Below are 18,213 nucleotides of genomic sequence, written 5' to 3'. Positions count from 1 at the left end.
GAATTAATTTAAATGTCATTTAAATTATTAAATTAATCATTAATTTTATAAATTATTTTAAAGTATTTTTGAATTAAAATAAATTATATATCACTTTAGATCAAATGAATATACTTGTTGAGAAAATAGATGGAAATAATTTTATTCTAAAAATTAGCTCATGGGAATATGGTTACTCAAATTTTATATGCAGCATAAAATTTTTACTCCAAATTAATGTTATACAACACACACTTTTCATATCTGAGCATAAACATTTGGGGTGAAAATTTACAGATAAATATATCTATAAGTAGTTTAATATTAAAATTTAATAAACTTTAATATCATATTTATAAAATAAATTAAGTTTCATTTCATCCAAAAATTAGTTTAAAGATAGATATATAACACAAAGTTATTTACCCAAACTAATGTGGAACAACAATGCTTGTGATCAATGGATAAAGCGCTCTGATTGGAAAAGAAAATTTTGTAGCATAGTTAGGCAAGAGAGGAGAATGGTCAAAAGTCAAGATTTTTGCATGCATGCATCACATAATTCTTTTTCAAGAGCCCGACAAGTTCTTTAATTATTAAGGATGATGATAATTCTGACAAGACAAATAAACCACTTTACCATGCAGATGAACCTTCGTAGCTCCTGCCAATAATTATAGCATGCACAAATGGGAGACCATGGTCTTAATTAATTAATAATGAAAGCAGGCAGCTGCAGCCAATATGAAAGGAATAAAATTCACAAAGCCTCAAGCCCTGTGGATTTATTCCCAATTATCCAAAGAGTTAGACAAAAGGACAAGCAAAGCAAATCCCAGAGAATGTCATGCTTGGCCAGACTCTCTCTACAGGCTGTCTTAGTAGAACAGGTCAAATTTTGGATTAGTTTACCAAATATCATTGCAACATGGAAAATTCAAATTTTGGATTCTTTTTATGTTTTTAATAATTATTTTTTAACAATTAGTTCATTTTGACATAATTAAATATATAATTAAATTTAAATATGTAATTAAATGTCACGACCTAAAATTTTATGTCACGATCGGCATATAATTTAAGTATTTTTAAATCATTTAAATATTATCAGAATATCTTCGAAAAATATATTGTCACTTGCTAACAAAAAAAAGATAAAATTCAAATAAATAAAATATTAAATAAATAACATAAATATCTCATAAGTAAACTATGGAGTCTCTATAGATTTCAAATAAAAAACTTAAATTGTTCAATAAACTAAACTAATTATTAGCCCGAAAAAATATAAATTCGGACATACCATGAGAACAAATCAAGATTGTCCCTCTCTAGAAAATAGACTGAATATTTGGATCAGCTGCAGAATTCTACTGATCTGAAATAGATAACAGACAGAGAAAACGTGGTTTGAGCTAATGCTCAGTGAATGATAATTACAGCACATAATGGAACGGGAACAGACAGACACTTTATTAATTTCACAATAAATTTTCTATTCAATAAAATTATGTTCATGCTATCAAAATCACTAATAAAATAATGTCATAAAATATATATATAAAAGGAATTCATTCAATAAAATTTTATGGTACAGTACACTAGGGTGATGATATCCTACATCACCAAAAGCCAGATGGTAAGCGCGCTGCCAGATATTAGATACTTTCCTCCTCCTTCACAGATATCAATGTATATTATACTAATGCAAACCACAAATTGCAATGATGCATGACTCAACAATGCAACCTAATACCGTGATAGTCCACATGGTGGGGTTAGATAACAGATACAGATACTAGGCACATGTACTAATTCAAAATAGAAAATCAACAAAAAAAATTTCAGATAGTAAATAATAACTGATAGTGCAATTCTAACAGTTTATTTTAATAATTTCAGAGAGTCAATAAGATCAAATAAATCTCAAATAAATTCAGTGTAACATATCGATAAATTTTATGGTCAGATATCAATCAATATAAAGATATTAAGACCTATTCCCAAAATCCTAATAGCTCTAATACAGAGATAATTGATAAAATCAATTATTTAATTAAAATTAAAATAAAATTTAATAATAAAATAAAATTCTAAAAAGTTACATATAAAATAATTATTAAAATATTGATTTAAAATTTTATTTAATAATAAATTTAATGTTAATAAATTTTAAAAGAAATTAAAACGATCCCATGTATTATAATTACCACTCATCTGAAAGCTCAAAGATAATAATTATATTTAATAAAAAAGAGATAATTTTAACTTATAAATTAAATAGTTAAATCTCTTATATATTTAAAATGTAATATAAATTTGATCAACTAATATAATAGATCCATTAAATATAAAAATTTTATTTTGAGCCAAAGTTAATAATAATAATAATAATAATAATAATAATAATAATAATAATGAAATCAACAAAATACGTTTTTAGCAATTTGTAAAGGTAAAGTAAGAAAAAAAAATAATAATAATAACTTTAACAACCCAAAAAAAAGTAAAAATAATAATAATAATAAAAAAAATCGTAGGATTCGATGCTGTAGGGTAGGATTCGATGATGTAGGGAGAGAGAAAATAATAATAATAATAATAATAATTCAAGTCAAGACAAATCTTCCTCCACAAAGGTTACATGTATCGGTAGAGGAGAAAATGTTTTGTGTGTGTGTATAATATATTTAAAAAAAAAAGATGAAATAGAAATAAGTTATTATTCAACAGTGATAATAATCAATCTAATTTAATATTAATAATTAAAAAAAAAATAAATTTTTAGAGAAATTATAACAATTCAAGGAAAAAAAGAAAATTAAATTCACTTATTATTAAATAAAGAAAGAAAATTTTTACCTTGAAAACATAATTAAATGTGATAAATAGAGAAATAAGAATTTAGAGATTATCTGCACATATCAAATTATAATCGTAAAATTTTTTTTTACACACACATATATATATATATATAACAATCAATGAAAGATGACGAAAAATACCTATTTGAGAATATTTGACAGAAAAAGAAGGTAAGAAGTAGACTTTGAGAGTAAAATTTTACAAAAAGATATAATTATAGTATAAATATTTCAAGAGTTTTATTAAGTTTAAAATTGAGATAAAAGTTATTATTGAACTAGATTATTCAGATTGTAAATATATATTTAATTTCAAAAATAATATACATATAATTAAATAAATAAATAGATCATCTAATAAAATATTTTTTATATAAATATATTAAAATATTATTAACTAATTAAAATAAATAAATAAAATATTAGACTTCTACATTAAAAGATTGATTCATTATGTTATTATGTTTATAATTTAACACTGTGTTGGGAGATGAACTAGGCCAAGTCTCACATTAAAAATATATATACAAAATAAAAAGGTAAAATATAAAGGATTAGATTGGGATATTAATTTGATTACTTACCTTCACTTCCTCTCAAATGGTTTTTTTTTTCTTAAAAAAAAATACATATTTTTGTGGAAAAAAAAAATGAAAGGAAAAAATACCAAAAAAGAAACCCCTAGTTTGGTAATGGGCCCATTTGAAAATCCAAACCCAGTCTAGGCTTGACACTGTATTTTGGTATCCCATTGGCGAGCTGGGCCTTGGCTGAACCCATTTAAATTAGCATACAGATCTTAGATCTTCTATGAGATTGTATTGCCAAAAATTTTCAAACTAATGCTTGCAAGTTGAATTCTAAGTTTACTGATTAACTTTTTGGTTATTTTTTCACGTATTGGGAAGGAAAATTGTTAATTTGTTACTGCAGAGATTCGAACTTTGGCACTTGCTCCTAATAGCCTCATGCGCATGAATCATTTTCCTGAAGTTATTTTTATCACAACGACAATGACAATAACAATTAAATCTTAATTCTAAATTAATTGGGATCGATTATGTAGATTCTTTTTCGCCATTTATTTCGTTAGACAACAAGTTCATATCAATATCCAAATGTGTAGAACTTGAACTTATTTCTACTAGTACATGAAAAAAAAATTTTTACATATATATATATAAGCATGTACATATATGTATAGACATTTACACACACCATAAGGCTCAATTCAAATATGGCACCTAGCGTTGAGACCTGATGTTAGAACTTTTGAACATATACATATTTTTCTCATGTTCTATTGACTTGAAAAGTAGCAGAGAATGGCCATGATATATCACCTACATTATTACATTGCCTCAAAGCTTTCCTGTAACCATTTGGCTTGCATTTGCAGTCCTGCATCACTCAATGCATTGAAAGCAGACCGATAAAGCCTCCCATCTAATTGTGTCCCTTCTGTTTTCATGTCCTGAAGAAGTCTCAACAACTCTTGGATTCTCCCAGCTTTGGAGAAAACCCCTACCATGATTCCTGCCATAGCCCTATCAATCAGGCCTCCATTGATCCTATACTCATGGTAGTATCTCACACACATATCAAACTCCTTCGCTTCATTGTAAGCCTTAATAACATTAGTGTAACTTACCTTATCTGGTGCCACTTTCCTTCTCTTCATTTCCTTCCATAGCTTCTCAACCTGTCTCAAGTTCTTGACACTCCCATGCATATCCAACAGAGAATTGTATATCCACACATTTGGTTCGCACCCTTTTACTTTCATTTTCGCCACAAGCCTCATTGCATCTCTTAGTCTCCCTGTCTTCCCATACATTGAAATTATGCTAGAATATGCCACCATACATTTATCAAACCCTTTTTCCTGCATCTCCAAGAACACCATTTCAGCTCTGGAATACAACCCAGTACGACAATATGCGTTTATTATTGAAGCATAGGTCACCTGTCCAGGCTCACAGCCATCAGAGATCAACTCTTCATAAACCTTCACTGCTGCACGGAACCCTCTCCTTCTAGCAAAGCCATTAATAATTGCACAGAAAATACAATCTGACACCCTAACTTTTACACGCTTCATCACCTTAACAATCTCAAGAGTCTTCTCCATTAGCCCTTCTTCCATATACATCAAGACGAGTTTCAAGAAAATTTCTGGATCCCTTAACATTTTCTTTTCTTCGGCTTCTTTAAATAGATCTTCTGCTACATTAATCTCTCGAATGCTTGCAAATGAACAGATTAAAGAAGAGTAAATTCTCGAGTCCCCCAAAATCCCTTTCTTTCTCATGTCCCCGAAGTATTCAAGAGCTTCAAAAGCTAGACCTGATTTCCCTAATGACTCGCATAATACCCTATACATTTGACTTGAAACTGATCTTGAATTTTCCAATTTTCTACTTTCAAATTCATGAAACAATGCAATAACCCTCTCTGTATCACCGATTTTCTGGTATGCCTTCATTATCTGGCAATAACTCCCGGAGTCCATAGAAATGCCTGCTAATTTCATTTTCTCGTAAACAAAAATTGTGCTAGCATACATATGTAGCTTATTATAGCCTCTCATTGCAGAATCAAAAGCCAAGACAGCAATTTCACTATAAGATTTGAAAATTTCAAGTAAGGACTTAGCAATTCTGAATTTTCTAGCTTTAATGCAACTGCTAACTAGCATTGAACAAGTATAACTATCAGGCATCACATTGTACTTGCTGAGGTCATCAGAGACGGATAAAATGAGATCCCAGTTCTTTGATCGTATCAAATACCTTATTAGAAGCTTTAGCATTGATTTTTCTGGTTTAAATTCATGCCTTTCTTTTGCTTTCTCGTAGTACTCATACGCTAAGTGTTCAGTTCGTGGATCCTGCAGAACCCTACACATGAAATCGTTTAAATTCTGTGAGTCTGGTACAAGGTATTCTTGAGAATCTTGTACCCTCAAGTCCCATTGGATGACAGGAAAATTTGTACTCTCTTCCAGGATTGGAGATGGGCAACTGGAAGAGTTGAGCTGGTAGAGAGGAAAATTGGAGCACGGGGGGAAAAGAAAAGGAAGGGTCTTCCATGAGGGAGAGAAGATGATGATGTTGTGGGGTTTTCTGCAAGAGTTAATGGAAGACCAATCTGGAGATCTGGAAATGGCCATTGGAAATGAAGCGCGCAATGGGCATTGGGTGTATGCGTACACACACAGCCCATCAACCACACACTTGGGCACACACAGACGCAGACAACTTATCCCTAGTGGATATTTTGCCACGCACGATGATCCATTGGAGCCACTAAATGCTTGGCATATCGATGCTTTATAGACGTAAAGATAATCTGTTCTCAAGAACGCCACGTTTTCATGTTAATTTTCTTAAAAAAAAAATTACTAAAAAAATCCCTTAAAAGTTTATTAAATTTAAATTATTACTTTTTAAATAATAATGTAAATAATAATATTAAATTATTTCGGTGCACATAAACTAAAAAAATATTATTAAATTAATTCTAAATTATTCTTATTAAAATTAGAAAGTGGGCTGTATTCTTACACTAAACCGGAGCCTAGCCCAATTTCATTAACCAGCTCATTTGAGCTGCGAACTGGCCCGTAAAAACAGATGCAGAGCAAGGCAAGCTCCCTCTTCCGCAATCTACCACTCCGGCCAATCCTTGACTGAAATCAACCGCGTTGAGGTATCTCCGATGCCGTTTTCGTTCTCTCTGGTATTTCTAATCGTAATATCTTATCTTCCTTTCGGAGTTACCTGTTTTTAAATTTAATTGGAATGAGGAGAGTCTTGCATATTTATTTTCTGCCAAAAGAAATCATCCTTCTTCAATCTTGTTGGGTAATGGTATTATCGTTAGGAATGTTGGTCCATCATTTTCTCATATCCCCAAAATCATGCTGCTTCCTGGATGTTCTTGTTTAAATTTTTTACCCAAATCATCACTTCCTTTAGGTTGTTCACCTGGTGTTGTTACTGCTGTGCGTTGGTTATCTTTCTCTTTTTGCTTCCTCTGAACAAACATTTGAGGGAAGAAATGATGCTAGAGATAGTGAGTTGATAAGGTATATGCGACTGTTATGGATAGCTCTATTGATATGGAGAAAGCCCTCGATGAACTTGGTTTAGAATTGACCACTGATTTGGTTGTTGAGGTACTTGTTAAGCTTCATTTTGAGGAAAGGATTGCTTTCAGATTCTTTGTGTGGGCGGGGCACCGACAAAATTATGCTCCTTCTACTTATAATGAAATGGTTGGCATTCTCTCTAGTACAAAGTATAAGGTGAAACAGTTTCGAATAGTTTGTGATATGCTTGATTATATGAAGAGGAGTAACAAGAATGTTGTTGCTGTTGAGGTTTTGTTAACAATTTTGAGAAACAACTCCCAAAAGTACCTGACGCATGTTCAGAAATTTCCTAAGAAAAAGAGGATAAGGATGAAGACACAACCAGAAATAAATGCTTTTAACTTGCCGCTATAATATCCCTAATCACTGACTCAATGGTACTGATTTAGGGCCATTCCTGCGTCACATTTTCAATCTGACACTAATACGCTTTAGCAAATTAGTCGCTTGCATCATCTTTTTCCATGAGAAATAAATGCTTTGAAAGTGTTTTTGCAATGTTACAGGTGAAAAAGGAATCCTGAATCGTTTCAGTGGGTGGGAAAATAATTTTGGGCCATTTATATTTCCACTACTGGAGGGAAAACCAGAAAACCCTTTCTCAAATTGGGATACTTGTGCTGAAGTGGGCTCAATTGACTAATGAAAGAAATGTACAACAATTTTGTAAGAAAGATCACTAGTGAAACAGGTTAGTTTAATGAGCCTTATATAGTATTGCCTAGAGATAATTTGTTTTTAAGAGAGCATCTAACGTTGTCTATTTATCAACAGTTTGGAGAGGCGGCTCTGGCGTCTGTAACTATATATACAGATAAAGAATGAGGATGATCAAACTGCTACATTTTTTAAAGTCGAAGCATCTCGTGACATTAAATTCAATTTGATGGATACCAATTTAGACAAGAGAGCATGTGGGATGCATTGCAGCTGTTTGGAAATCTGATGGTCCTCTAGTAGATTCTCTGCAGGATGCAACGTCTCTGGACTCAGTAAGAAATTTCAAGAATCTCATTTGCTGGATCTGTGTGTGGAGGTAGCTTTCAAAAAAACAGCATTGTCTAGTTTATATCTGTAAGGTGACACATAATACAAGTATACATTGCAAATCAATCACTTGTAGTTCATAGGAGATTAATATGCATACTACCAAAGGTTCAGCTTGTGCAATTTTGATGCAAAGGTGACAGTTTTCCTTTGGAAAGGCTAAAGTGAGTTAGGAAAGTGAATAGAAATTCTGGAGAACTCTCTATCATTTATTGTTTGTGTAGAATATTTTAGTATGTTGCTCTTTCTTCACACATTTATTATTTAAGGATGTTAGGACTCAAAATTCTAGTTTGATTCGGAAAATATATTTTTCTGGTTTGAGTGAGAGAAATATTTCTTAATTGGATAGAGAATTATTTGGTATATAGTTTAGAACTCTTATTATAGCTTTATTCCCTATTTGAGTTGGATAACTATTGAGATTAGGATTGAGGAAACTAATACTATAAACTGAAGTATTGCACGACATCTAATTTGGCTTTGGCTCATGTGTGGAGAAAGGATATAGGGTTCAAGAGAAATGTACTTTTATCTATTATTGAGGAGGCTACTGCCTGTGTAGTGAAGACACTTTGTTGTGCATTATGAAATTAAAGTAGTAAATATATTGGTTATGTCTAGAAGAAAATGAAAGGAACAAGTCAAACCATTAAGTTTTAGTTCAGTGGTAATAGAGTAGTCTCTAGAATTGTGAGATTTCGAGTTCAAGTCCCAATTGAAGGCACTTGTACAAAAAAATGGATAAATTAATATATTTATTATAAGTAGTTATTTGATTGAGAGGAGTCTCTTGGGTGTAATGGAATTTATGGAAAGTGAGTAAAGTTTAAAATTTAATGATGTAATGTATGTTTTTTTATTGATAGTGAAAAATAGCATGCCATGGACATAACTTTATGTTGAAAGTTTGAATCACGTAAATATTGTTATTGTATTTATTTATTTATTTATTTATTTTATTATGTGCTTTTGATAGATTTGGTCTTAACACATGAGTTGTTGGCAATAGCTGTGGGGCAAAGCTTGAGACAAGTCTTATAATTTGAGTTTCCTAAAGTTATAGCATGTCTTGAGAGATTGTCTAGAGGCCATACAGCTGTGGAGCCAAGCTTCGCATGGTAGGTGTTGCTCTTAGTTCTACTCTTGGACTCTTGGTTGCTAAGGTGTTGGTTAGGGAATAATGTGTTTTTATGATTGATGGTTCTCCCCAGGATGGTTCCTTTTATTTTATTTTTATTTTTTATTTTTTTTTCAATATGGCTATCTGGTATTGATGGTGATGAAAAAAAGGAGCTTGTGTATCCTCAAATAAATAACCAGTGAGTTTAGATTTTGAAGGGATCAAATGTATCAGGTTGCCAATTCTTGGCAGATGAGCTGTGCATAATTCCAGTAGGATGATGAAGCTAAACGCGGATTGATGTGATGGCCTGTTGTCTATTGAGGGGTGAAGCTAGGCTGGCCACGGGCTGATTCAATCTGATTCTGGGTCAGAATTGGCAGTTTCTGTTTGTGGCCTGACTGAATTTGAATTAGAACGAGGGGACCAGTTCTCCATAACTTCGGTTACTGTTAAGCTTTTGGGCTTAGGCCTAAGTCTTCCACGCTAGCTCTTAGTTTCCAAAGTCCACTTTGTTTGGCGGCGCGTACGGGCAAAACGCCAAGCACCACCAGCCAGACTCCAACCTATCTCACCCATTATTCTATGTGAATATGAAATCAATTGAACTCATCTAAATGTTGTTAGTTATAGAATTTAAAAAAAAAAAAAAAGGTAAGAGTACTTAACTTCATCAACATAATCATTTGCTTTAATGAGCTTCTAATAGTATCTAACAAAGCATGATGATTCTTGCTTAATAAATTTAATTTCTTTCTTTATGTTGTTCATGTACCAAAACCTAACCATTTGCAAGAAAAACTTGTGCATCGAAACGAAGGATTAAGATGATATTAGTTACGAATGCGAGCCAGCAAGCATTGTGATTAAACCATATTAAATGATCAGCTAAACCTTTTGTTGACTAAATAAAGAAAGAGGAGGATTTCAAATCCATGTGTTGATTGCATTTCATATAATAATACTGGATTAGTAACTCAAGTACACCATGATTGACATTAGTACTAAAAAAAAAGCTTAATTTGTCAATGTCAAATTAGAAACAAGACAAAATAAGAGAGTTGCTAACATAAATAAAATAAGAAAACCATTTTTGTTCTTCAACTAATGAATCATGCTCTACGATATGAGAATACATAATTAAGCATACATGGAATAGACTGCATGTATAAACTGCATGTATAAGCTCGACTTTATATGATAATGAAATTATAATAATTGTTAGATTAAGTACTTTATATGATAATGAAATTATAATAATTGTTAGATTAAGTAGATGTATGTAAGTTCGTGCATTTATTATATATACTTTAATTAATTTTATATTTTAATATATATATATATATATATTCGTTATAATAATTATTAAACATATTCCTATATAAGTTTATATTCAATATATAATATATTGAAAAATTAAATATTTAAATTGTAAGGGTACGTTTAATTTTTTTTCAAAATTGTTGTATGCACCTAATCTTAATTAATAGAAAAGTTAATAAGCCATAATTTTAAGAGGTCCTATCATGATTAAGATGCATCATAATATATGATATCTATAGATTGATGGGATATATGCACTTAAGTATAAGACTTACTCGTTTTATAAAGGTGGTTAACCATCTATGGCGATCATGAATGAAATTTTAATAGTTAACCTTCAATAATTAAAAGGTCAAAAGTTAAAGAGTTAAAAAATTTTAATCTTTATCATATTTACAAAAAAAAAAAAAAAATCAATTAATTATATAGAAAACAAAAAATGATTAAATGGCCATAAATGTAATTCAAAAACAATGCCTCAGAGCCGCAATTTTTAAAAGGAAAGCTTCCTTGAAGTTTCATTTGTGGAAGATGAAAAAGAATTCTCAGTTTATATACAAATTAAATAATACTTTATCACTTTATCAAACAATAAAATGAGTAGATGAATTGACGTGCATGGACATATATACGCAAGCCCAGACAAATTTGACAATGGAAAATTTCATAATATATTAATACAAAAATCACATGTTTTAATCGTATTGCTTAAATTATTTCTTAGGTTTTTGCGTCGCACACAACCCATAAAATAATTTAGAAAAAAAATGGAAATAAAATAGCCCACCTACTATTTAATTTATCAACATCTAACATAGTATAATGATTCCAATATATATATATATATTAAAAAAGAGTTCTCGTGCAAAACATTATTCGTTTGATTTTGCTAAAAATTATATATAAATAACTATAATAATGAAAATAGTTTTTATTTTAAGTATTGAAAATGAATTGTATTAATGGGATTCACATTTTAATGCTTATTTTTAATAAGTCTCATATTGACCAATAAGTTAAAGCATATGAAAAATAACATAAATTTTTTTTATTATATTTAATTTATATATACCAGACACAAAAATTATTTTTTTATAAAAATAAATTTTCTTATTTTATTCCTTTACCTTTTCACTTATATTATTAAAAAATTAAGCCATGCAAATTAGAGTAGGGCCCAAATCCCAAATGTCAATTTGCTTTTCTTTTTTTTTTTTTCCTCAAGAAAGTCTATATGCATAGATGTGATTTATTATGAATTTGAAATAGTATATATAAAGTTGAATTTATTTATTTTATATGTAATATTATATAGTTACATTTTAAACTTATAATAATTAAATTTATTTATTATATATTATTGTATTTTTGATTGACAATAACAAAAATTTCTCGACCCTTCTCTATATATACAAGAAGAGGAATATACAATCAATTAATGGAATTGATGTGTGTGAATCCGCAAGTATACGAGAGGTATCAAGTAATAGAGTGATAAGTAAAATATCTTCATAAGAAATTGTGTTTAAGTACTAGACTATGGTTGTTTCAATTATTTTAACTAATGGTAATTTACAAGAGAACTAAATTAATTAAATACATAAATTTAAATAGAAAATAAAGAAAATTAAATAAAGTCTTAATCTAAGCAAAAAATTAACTAAATTAATAATGGGCAAGCAAAAACAAAGACTAATTAATAGCAAAAATAATTCCAGAGTTAGGGTTTATGAATTAAATTTATTGGGATTTGTCTTGGATCATCTAATTTAAAAAAAAAATAGAGTTTGAAGGTAATTGATTCTAAAATTTTTTGATATCTTTTTCAAGTAAACCAAAAAGTATTTTAAGAAAATCAAACCTGCTTTCGTATGATATTTGATTGACTTAAAACCCATTAAATTTTATAACCAATCAATGAATCCTCTTAAAACCCTAGTTTATTTCTAAATCTATGTAATTTCAAGTTCTAATCATTGATTATCTATCAATAATTTTTACCTTTCGGTCTTTCAATCAAATATTAAAAATTATACTTAATGGGATCCAACATTAGGTAAGTCATAAAGCACATAAGAAAAAGAATCAAAACTCATAGTTATATAAATCTAGATAAAACCCAATCCAAATTCACAAATAACTTCAAAATATTATAACCCAACTCTGAAATCTTAGAAAAATTATTCTATCATGATAAAATTTATAAGAGGAAATGATAAAACTAACAAAAGAAACATAAAAATAGACTAAAAATAGAAAAACCTAGGAGAAGGATAGCCCAAAACTCTGAAAAACTGCAGGTGGACATCACTTGACAGCAGCTCTCTAGTTGAAATGGTGTGCTCCTTCTCCTTCTTATTCCTTTCTTGTGTTTCTTTTCGTTGTTCTCCCTTTCTCCTCACTTCTTCTTGTGGTAAAAACTAGAAAATGATGCTTTTATATGGCCCCAAAGGTTGTCCTAAAAATGGATAAGAATCAAGGAGTGGATAGGAAATGAAGTGTAAAAATATTCAGGTCAGCAAAACTGATCACGTTCTGGGCAGTCTACTTAGGATGCTGCTTACCCTAAACAACATCTTGAACAATTTTCGGCCTCTGCATGCACTGTTTGCTTAAGGTTAAGCAGACCCTCAGCAAATGTCGATAGGTTTGGGATAAAATGAGTTTTTCTGCTCATGTTTGATTTCCAGTTTGACATGAGTTGTACCTTAAGCACTGCCGCTTACCCTAAACAGGATTTCAAGCAGGACCCTAAGCAAAATTAGGCAAATTTGTGGATGAAAACTTAAAAATGTTGGATTTAAGCTGTGCTTGACTTGCGGCTTACCCCAAGTTTAAGGTTAAGCAATATGACATACCCTGAGCAATATCATAAGCAAAATCTCAAGCAAATTTTAGCCAACTTAATCTTCTAAGGCTTGATTTCTTTAACTTTTCTCTATGTTTAAGGGGCTCCAAATTTCTTCAAATCACTTCCTAATGCACTCAGTGACCTTTAATTTGCCACAAAAACCTATTAAAAATAATAAAATTATAAAAATGAAATATAAAATAAGTAAAGTTAATAAATAAGTAAAAATAAAGTTAAAACATAAAATATACTAAAATATAAGGGCAAAATGGATGCAAAACTACCCTAAAATGCCTATATGAAATGAGTGCAATAAATTCCCCTAAACTCAAACATTTGCTTATCCTAAAGCAAATTAAAAATAATTAATGCAATTAGGGTACCTTTCCTTAAATTCATGACAACTACTTATCCAAGCTCTCAAGCTTACCTTTAGCCACCAACAAACCATCTACCCACTTTCAAGGTTCAAAGAATTCAATCCTTACCAAAGTTATCATCGCTTAGCATTGAGTCAATTATCCATATCATCAAGCTCAAACCAATCAATCACAAAGAATAATCATGCCTAAATAGACTCTAGAGCAATCCATAAACTAAAGTGTCTCAAATAATGATGAAAGTAAATGAATGGATGAATGTTATCCCAATCTCATAGGCAATTCTCCTATTCCAATCTCCATTAATGTAGCAAAACACTATCAAAAGATCAAAGGACTTTCAAGGGTTGTAATAGGGCTAAGGGGGTGATAATGTGGCTACCAAGGAAAGGATAAAGGTAACAAAATATGAGAATAATCAATTTATTAAAAGATCAAGACACACAAATTTTTTTTCTTTTTTTTTTAAGAATAAAATGGGAGAAAGAACTTTACAACTATTCACCAATGCTAGCATATAATTTTAAAGCTTTTGGAGAGACTACATAAATAACATTGACTTTGAATTACAATTGTCCCTTTTAATTCACCCCCAAACTCATTTCTTCGTGTAATTAGGTGGTGAATTACTTTACATACCATAATTAAATTTGCTAGCATTTTTACTTTAGTCACTTCTCCCAACTAATTATTATATATTTTTTCTTTTTCTATTTTTTTTATTTTATTATTATTATTTTTTAAGTGTATCTATTACTCAAAGAATTATTCTCATAAAGGGTAGGTAAGTGTTTAGGTTTATGGCTAGGCAGTAATGTGGATTCCAAAGAAATGAAAGGGATCAATGTAGGTTCAAATTGGTTCCAAAGGGAAATTTTAAAGTGAGATTGCTAAAATGTGGATTTAAAATCCAAAGAATGCCTAGATCATTTCTTTCTCAAGTGCTTGCTATGATTTTGCCTTGAAAAGTTTAGAAGAATTGTTTTAGGATTGGTAAGACATCAATTAGCTACTTTTTACCCTAGAGTTTTCTCTAGGCACTCAAACTCAATGCAATTAATTGGGTGGCCCTTGGCTAAGAAGATATAAACTAATGTAAGAATCTAATAACCTTGCACATATCCAGAATTTTCAATCCATCAAACCCTTCTAAAAGTAAGCTCAATTGCTCTTCAAAGCAATTTTCAATCCTCTACGGATAAGGTAAAATTTTATTTTTATGATATGCATGATCCTAAAATGAATGCATAAATCAAATTAAAACTAAGTGTAATCTATATGAAAAGTATATGCAAGTGTATGTGTATGAATATAGACATATGTGTGGTATAAGTGTATGGATTAACTATGTATGAATGAAAATACTCAAAAAAATTTTAAAAAATTTTGCTCTTACCCCCAAACTCAAATGAGACATTGTCCTCAATGTCTTAAATGAATACAAAGATGGGCAAAATTGTGTAAAATAATCAATTAATGAAATATATACAATTAGGGATTAAATCAATATAAGCTCAAGAATTCCAAAATTAAGCTCAAAATGATATTAACAATGAAGCTTTAGAGAGAAAAATGTGAAAAATTATCTCAAATGTATGAATTTATACTACTTAAAAAATTGCTTAAGATGTTGCTTAGGGTAAGTGGGATTTGCATAGGATACAGCTTAGGGTAAGCAACACCTTCAGCAAATTTCAGCTAATCTATTTAAAAACTAAGATTTTGCTCACTAAAAACATTCCAAATGCTACCAAAGGACTATCCCGATCTCCAGCATATACCAAATGCACACTTATACTAGAAAACTAAAAACTCAACCCAAAAACTTCCAAAAACTAGTTAAACATATTTTAAAAATGCAAATTTAAGAGTTTAGCAGCTCAAATTCAAGCACATTTTGTAAGAAAATTATGCAGACATGAAATTCAAAATAAATAAAAACTGAAATTCAACAGCTATATCTACAATATCAATAGCTAAAATTTACATCAAGAATCAAAATCTGCATTAACAACTATATCAGCAATAAGAACTATCAGCAACAAGAACAGCAACACCTAAAGCAATATAAATAATAGTATGAAAATTTGCTTTCAAACAAAAACATCATATATACTAGAAGGTCAAAATTGCAACAAACATAATTTGGCACTCTAATAAAGCTCAAACTAGTTCAAAATATCAAAATTAATCCTCACTTAAGTTGCATTCAACCGAATACAAAAAGGCATATATTTGAACATGTATCATTACTCAATTTTCCAATATCAACAATGTGACACTAATTTAAAAAAGTTACTATTCACATATAAACAAAAGTGCAGAATTTCTTCCCTTAAATAGCTACATTGCATTTCTTATCTTTTGCAATAAATTTTAATTTGCCCAATCTTCATAAATAACCTACAAAAGATAAACAAATGTCACTTTTGAGTTTAATGGGGTAAAACTCAAAAACTCAAAAAGAAAACAAACAAACTGCTAATAGTAAACTTGGGTTACCTCCCAAGAAGCTCTTGTTTATGTAAAACCCTCACCCGTCTACAGTGTAGTCGAGTAAGGCATGCTACATTCGGTGCCGAAACACTCTATCCTATCTTGTCGTGTACAATATTAATTTCATTATATTATCTTACGTGTATAATTTTTATTTTTTATTTTTTATATCACATCTTATTTTTATAGAGACCCAGACAAAGTCTCCTCTGTGTTATTAGTGCATGACGGATTTCCTTATGTACTGGTTAAAATCCCATATCCATATCATTTTCCATAAACCATTTCATGTCATCGTAATTCTCATCACGTCATTGTTCATAATCATTTTAAGTAAATAAAATACTTCATTTCATTCATATAAAATTTATACATTCATATAAAATTTAGATACAATAATTTACAAATTATTTACAATCACAAAATGATTTATATCTTTTACTTATATATAATAACCAAAATGAAAAATCTAAATATACATGAGCCCTACCAAAATGGACTGTTGAGGTGATAACCTACACTGTAGCAGATATGATCAAAATCTTGTCTAAGCTCTACTGCTGTTGCTGTTGCTGGTATTGGTCTTTTGTACCTATGCGTGGTAAGAACCAACGTGCTAAGTATAACGCTTAGTGGTGCATAAATTGAAATAAAAATAACTAAATAATTGAAATATTTATTTCACGTATAACTTTATAAAGAAATATAGATTTCATGAGTTTATAATATTTTACATGTTTATAGAACTTTGGAAGCAATTAAGTTAATCGGGGTCTTTTCTGTTCGTTTATTTCATGTTCAGTCTTATTACTTATACCTGTGATCTTTTCATGTACTTACTTAAATTTAAGGTTTATTACTGATATCTCTGTCCAAGTAACCTATGATAGACTATAAAGACTAGATATATGGGAGTATACATGTTAGACATATCCATACATCTAATATGTATACATCTGTCATGTAAGGCATAAGGCCAGCGGGCAGGCATAAAGCCAGAAATTATAATAGGCACAATGGCCAACGGGCAGACATGAAGCCTGTAGAACAACCATATCAGACAGATGTTGTCTATCAATGATCATTCCTACTGGCAATACTGCAATCTATAGTCCTTAATTAGTATACCAATCAATCCAAGCTATATACATAAGTCTAAGTATACTTTGGGCAAATTAATGTTATTAAGTATTTATAGTTTCATATCATGTGCTAGTTGTATTTAATAACATTTTCATATTACTTATGATGGAAAATATAAGTCCCACATGCATATTCATGTCACATTTATGTTTAACACTTCATTTTGATTAACTTCATATCATATAACAAGTCATTTTATGAACTTTTCTCAAGGTTCAGATTCAGGCAGATTCTGGAGTCCATATTTCCTTAATTATTTGGACATGTTGCAGTCACCTTTAGGCCTAATATTCTTCATAGAAGTTGTTACCCTATGTCGTATGATCACTCAGAATTTTGAATTATAATTTTTCAAGTTTTATAGAATTAGTTATAACCAATTAACTGGCCAGGACTTAGGTACCCTATGTTTACAGGATTCCAGGTTCAGGTCAGTGGCTTTGACTCTCATTTTAGGATTCTTACACTCAAGTTCTGAGAAAAGTTTCTAAATTAAAGTTGAAGTCCTGTCTCTTAGATTTCCAGAACAGTTTGGCTCATCCCATTTAAGATTTTCTAGTGAAAGTTATGGTATAAATTCTGTTCTGGGGTCAGGTGGTAGTTGAGGAAAATTCCATTATTTGATGTACTAAATTTTTCTAACAATTTGACTTAGCTCCCTTGGTTTCTGAGTTCTGGTCAAAACATCAATATGGTAGATCTATGTCTTATAAAAATTTTGTCATTGGTTTCATTGCATTTGCAATTTTATAGACCAATTTATGGCATTTTTTCCAAAACTGGTCAGGTGAGCCTAAATCCAACAAATTCTGGGCAGATTGGTTCTGGACAGTTTTATTGATCTAATTTGT

General features: G+C 30.2%; 1 protein-coding gene and 1 long non-coding RNA gene across 4 annotated transcripts; one reads left to right on the top strand and one right to left on the bottom strand.

The window, feature by feature from the left end:
• Nucleotides 1-3,999: 3,999 nt before the first annotated feature.
• On the bottom strand, nucleotides 4,000-6,123 carry LOC110661656 (pentatricopeptide repeat-containing protein At5g13770, chloroplastic). Its single transcript, XM_021820337.2, has one exon. The coding sequence runs from the start codon at nucleotides 6,013-6,015 to the stop codon at nucleotides 4,195-4,197; it is 1,821 nt and encodes a 606-aa protein (XP_021676029.2). The 5' UTR covers nucleotides 6,016-6,123; the 3' UTR covers nucleotides 4,000-4,194.
• A 289-nt stretch (nucleotides 6,124-6,412) lies between these two features.
• LOC110661655 (uncharacterized) lies at nucleotides 6,413-9,926 on the top strand. Of its 3 annotated transcripts, none has more exons than XR_009144232.1 (3): nucleotides 6,413-6,554; nucleotides 7,506-7,690; nucleotides 7,774-9,926. It is a non-coding gene; the product is annotated as an uncharacterized LOC110661655 (long non-coding RNA). The 3 variants fall into 3 exon arrangements; XR_002496146.2 differs by having other exon boundaries at nucleotides 6,422-7,690; nucleotides 7,774-7,991; nucleotides 9,026-9,926; XR_002496144.2 differs by having other exon boundaries at nucleotides 6,423-7,690; nucleotides 7,774-8,035; nucleotides 9,026-9,926.
• The last annotated feature ends 8,287 nt before the right edge of the window (nucleotides 9,927-18,213 follow it).

The sequence above is a fragment of the Hevea brasiliensis genome, chromosome 15, assembly GCF_030052815.1.
Source record: "Hevea brasiliensis isolate MT/VB/25A 57/8 chromosome 15, ASM3005281v1, whole genome shotgun sequence".
Taxonomy (NCBI): Eukaryota; Viridiplantae; Streptophyta; class Magnoliopsida; order Malpighiales; family Euphorbiaceae; genus Hevea; species Hevea brasiliensis.
Note: the sequence above shows the minus strand (reverse complement) of the source record. Positions and strands in the feature narration are given on the sequence as shown.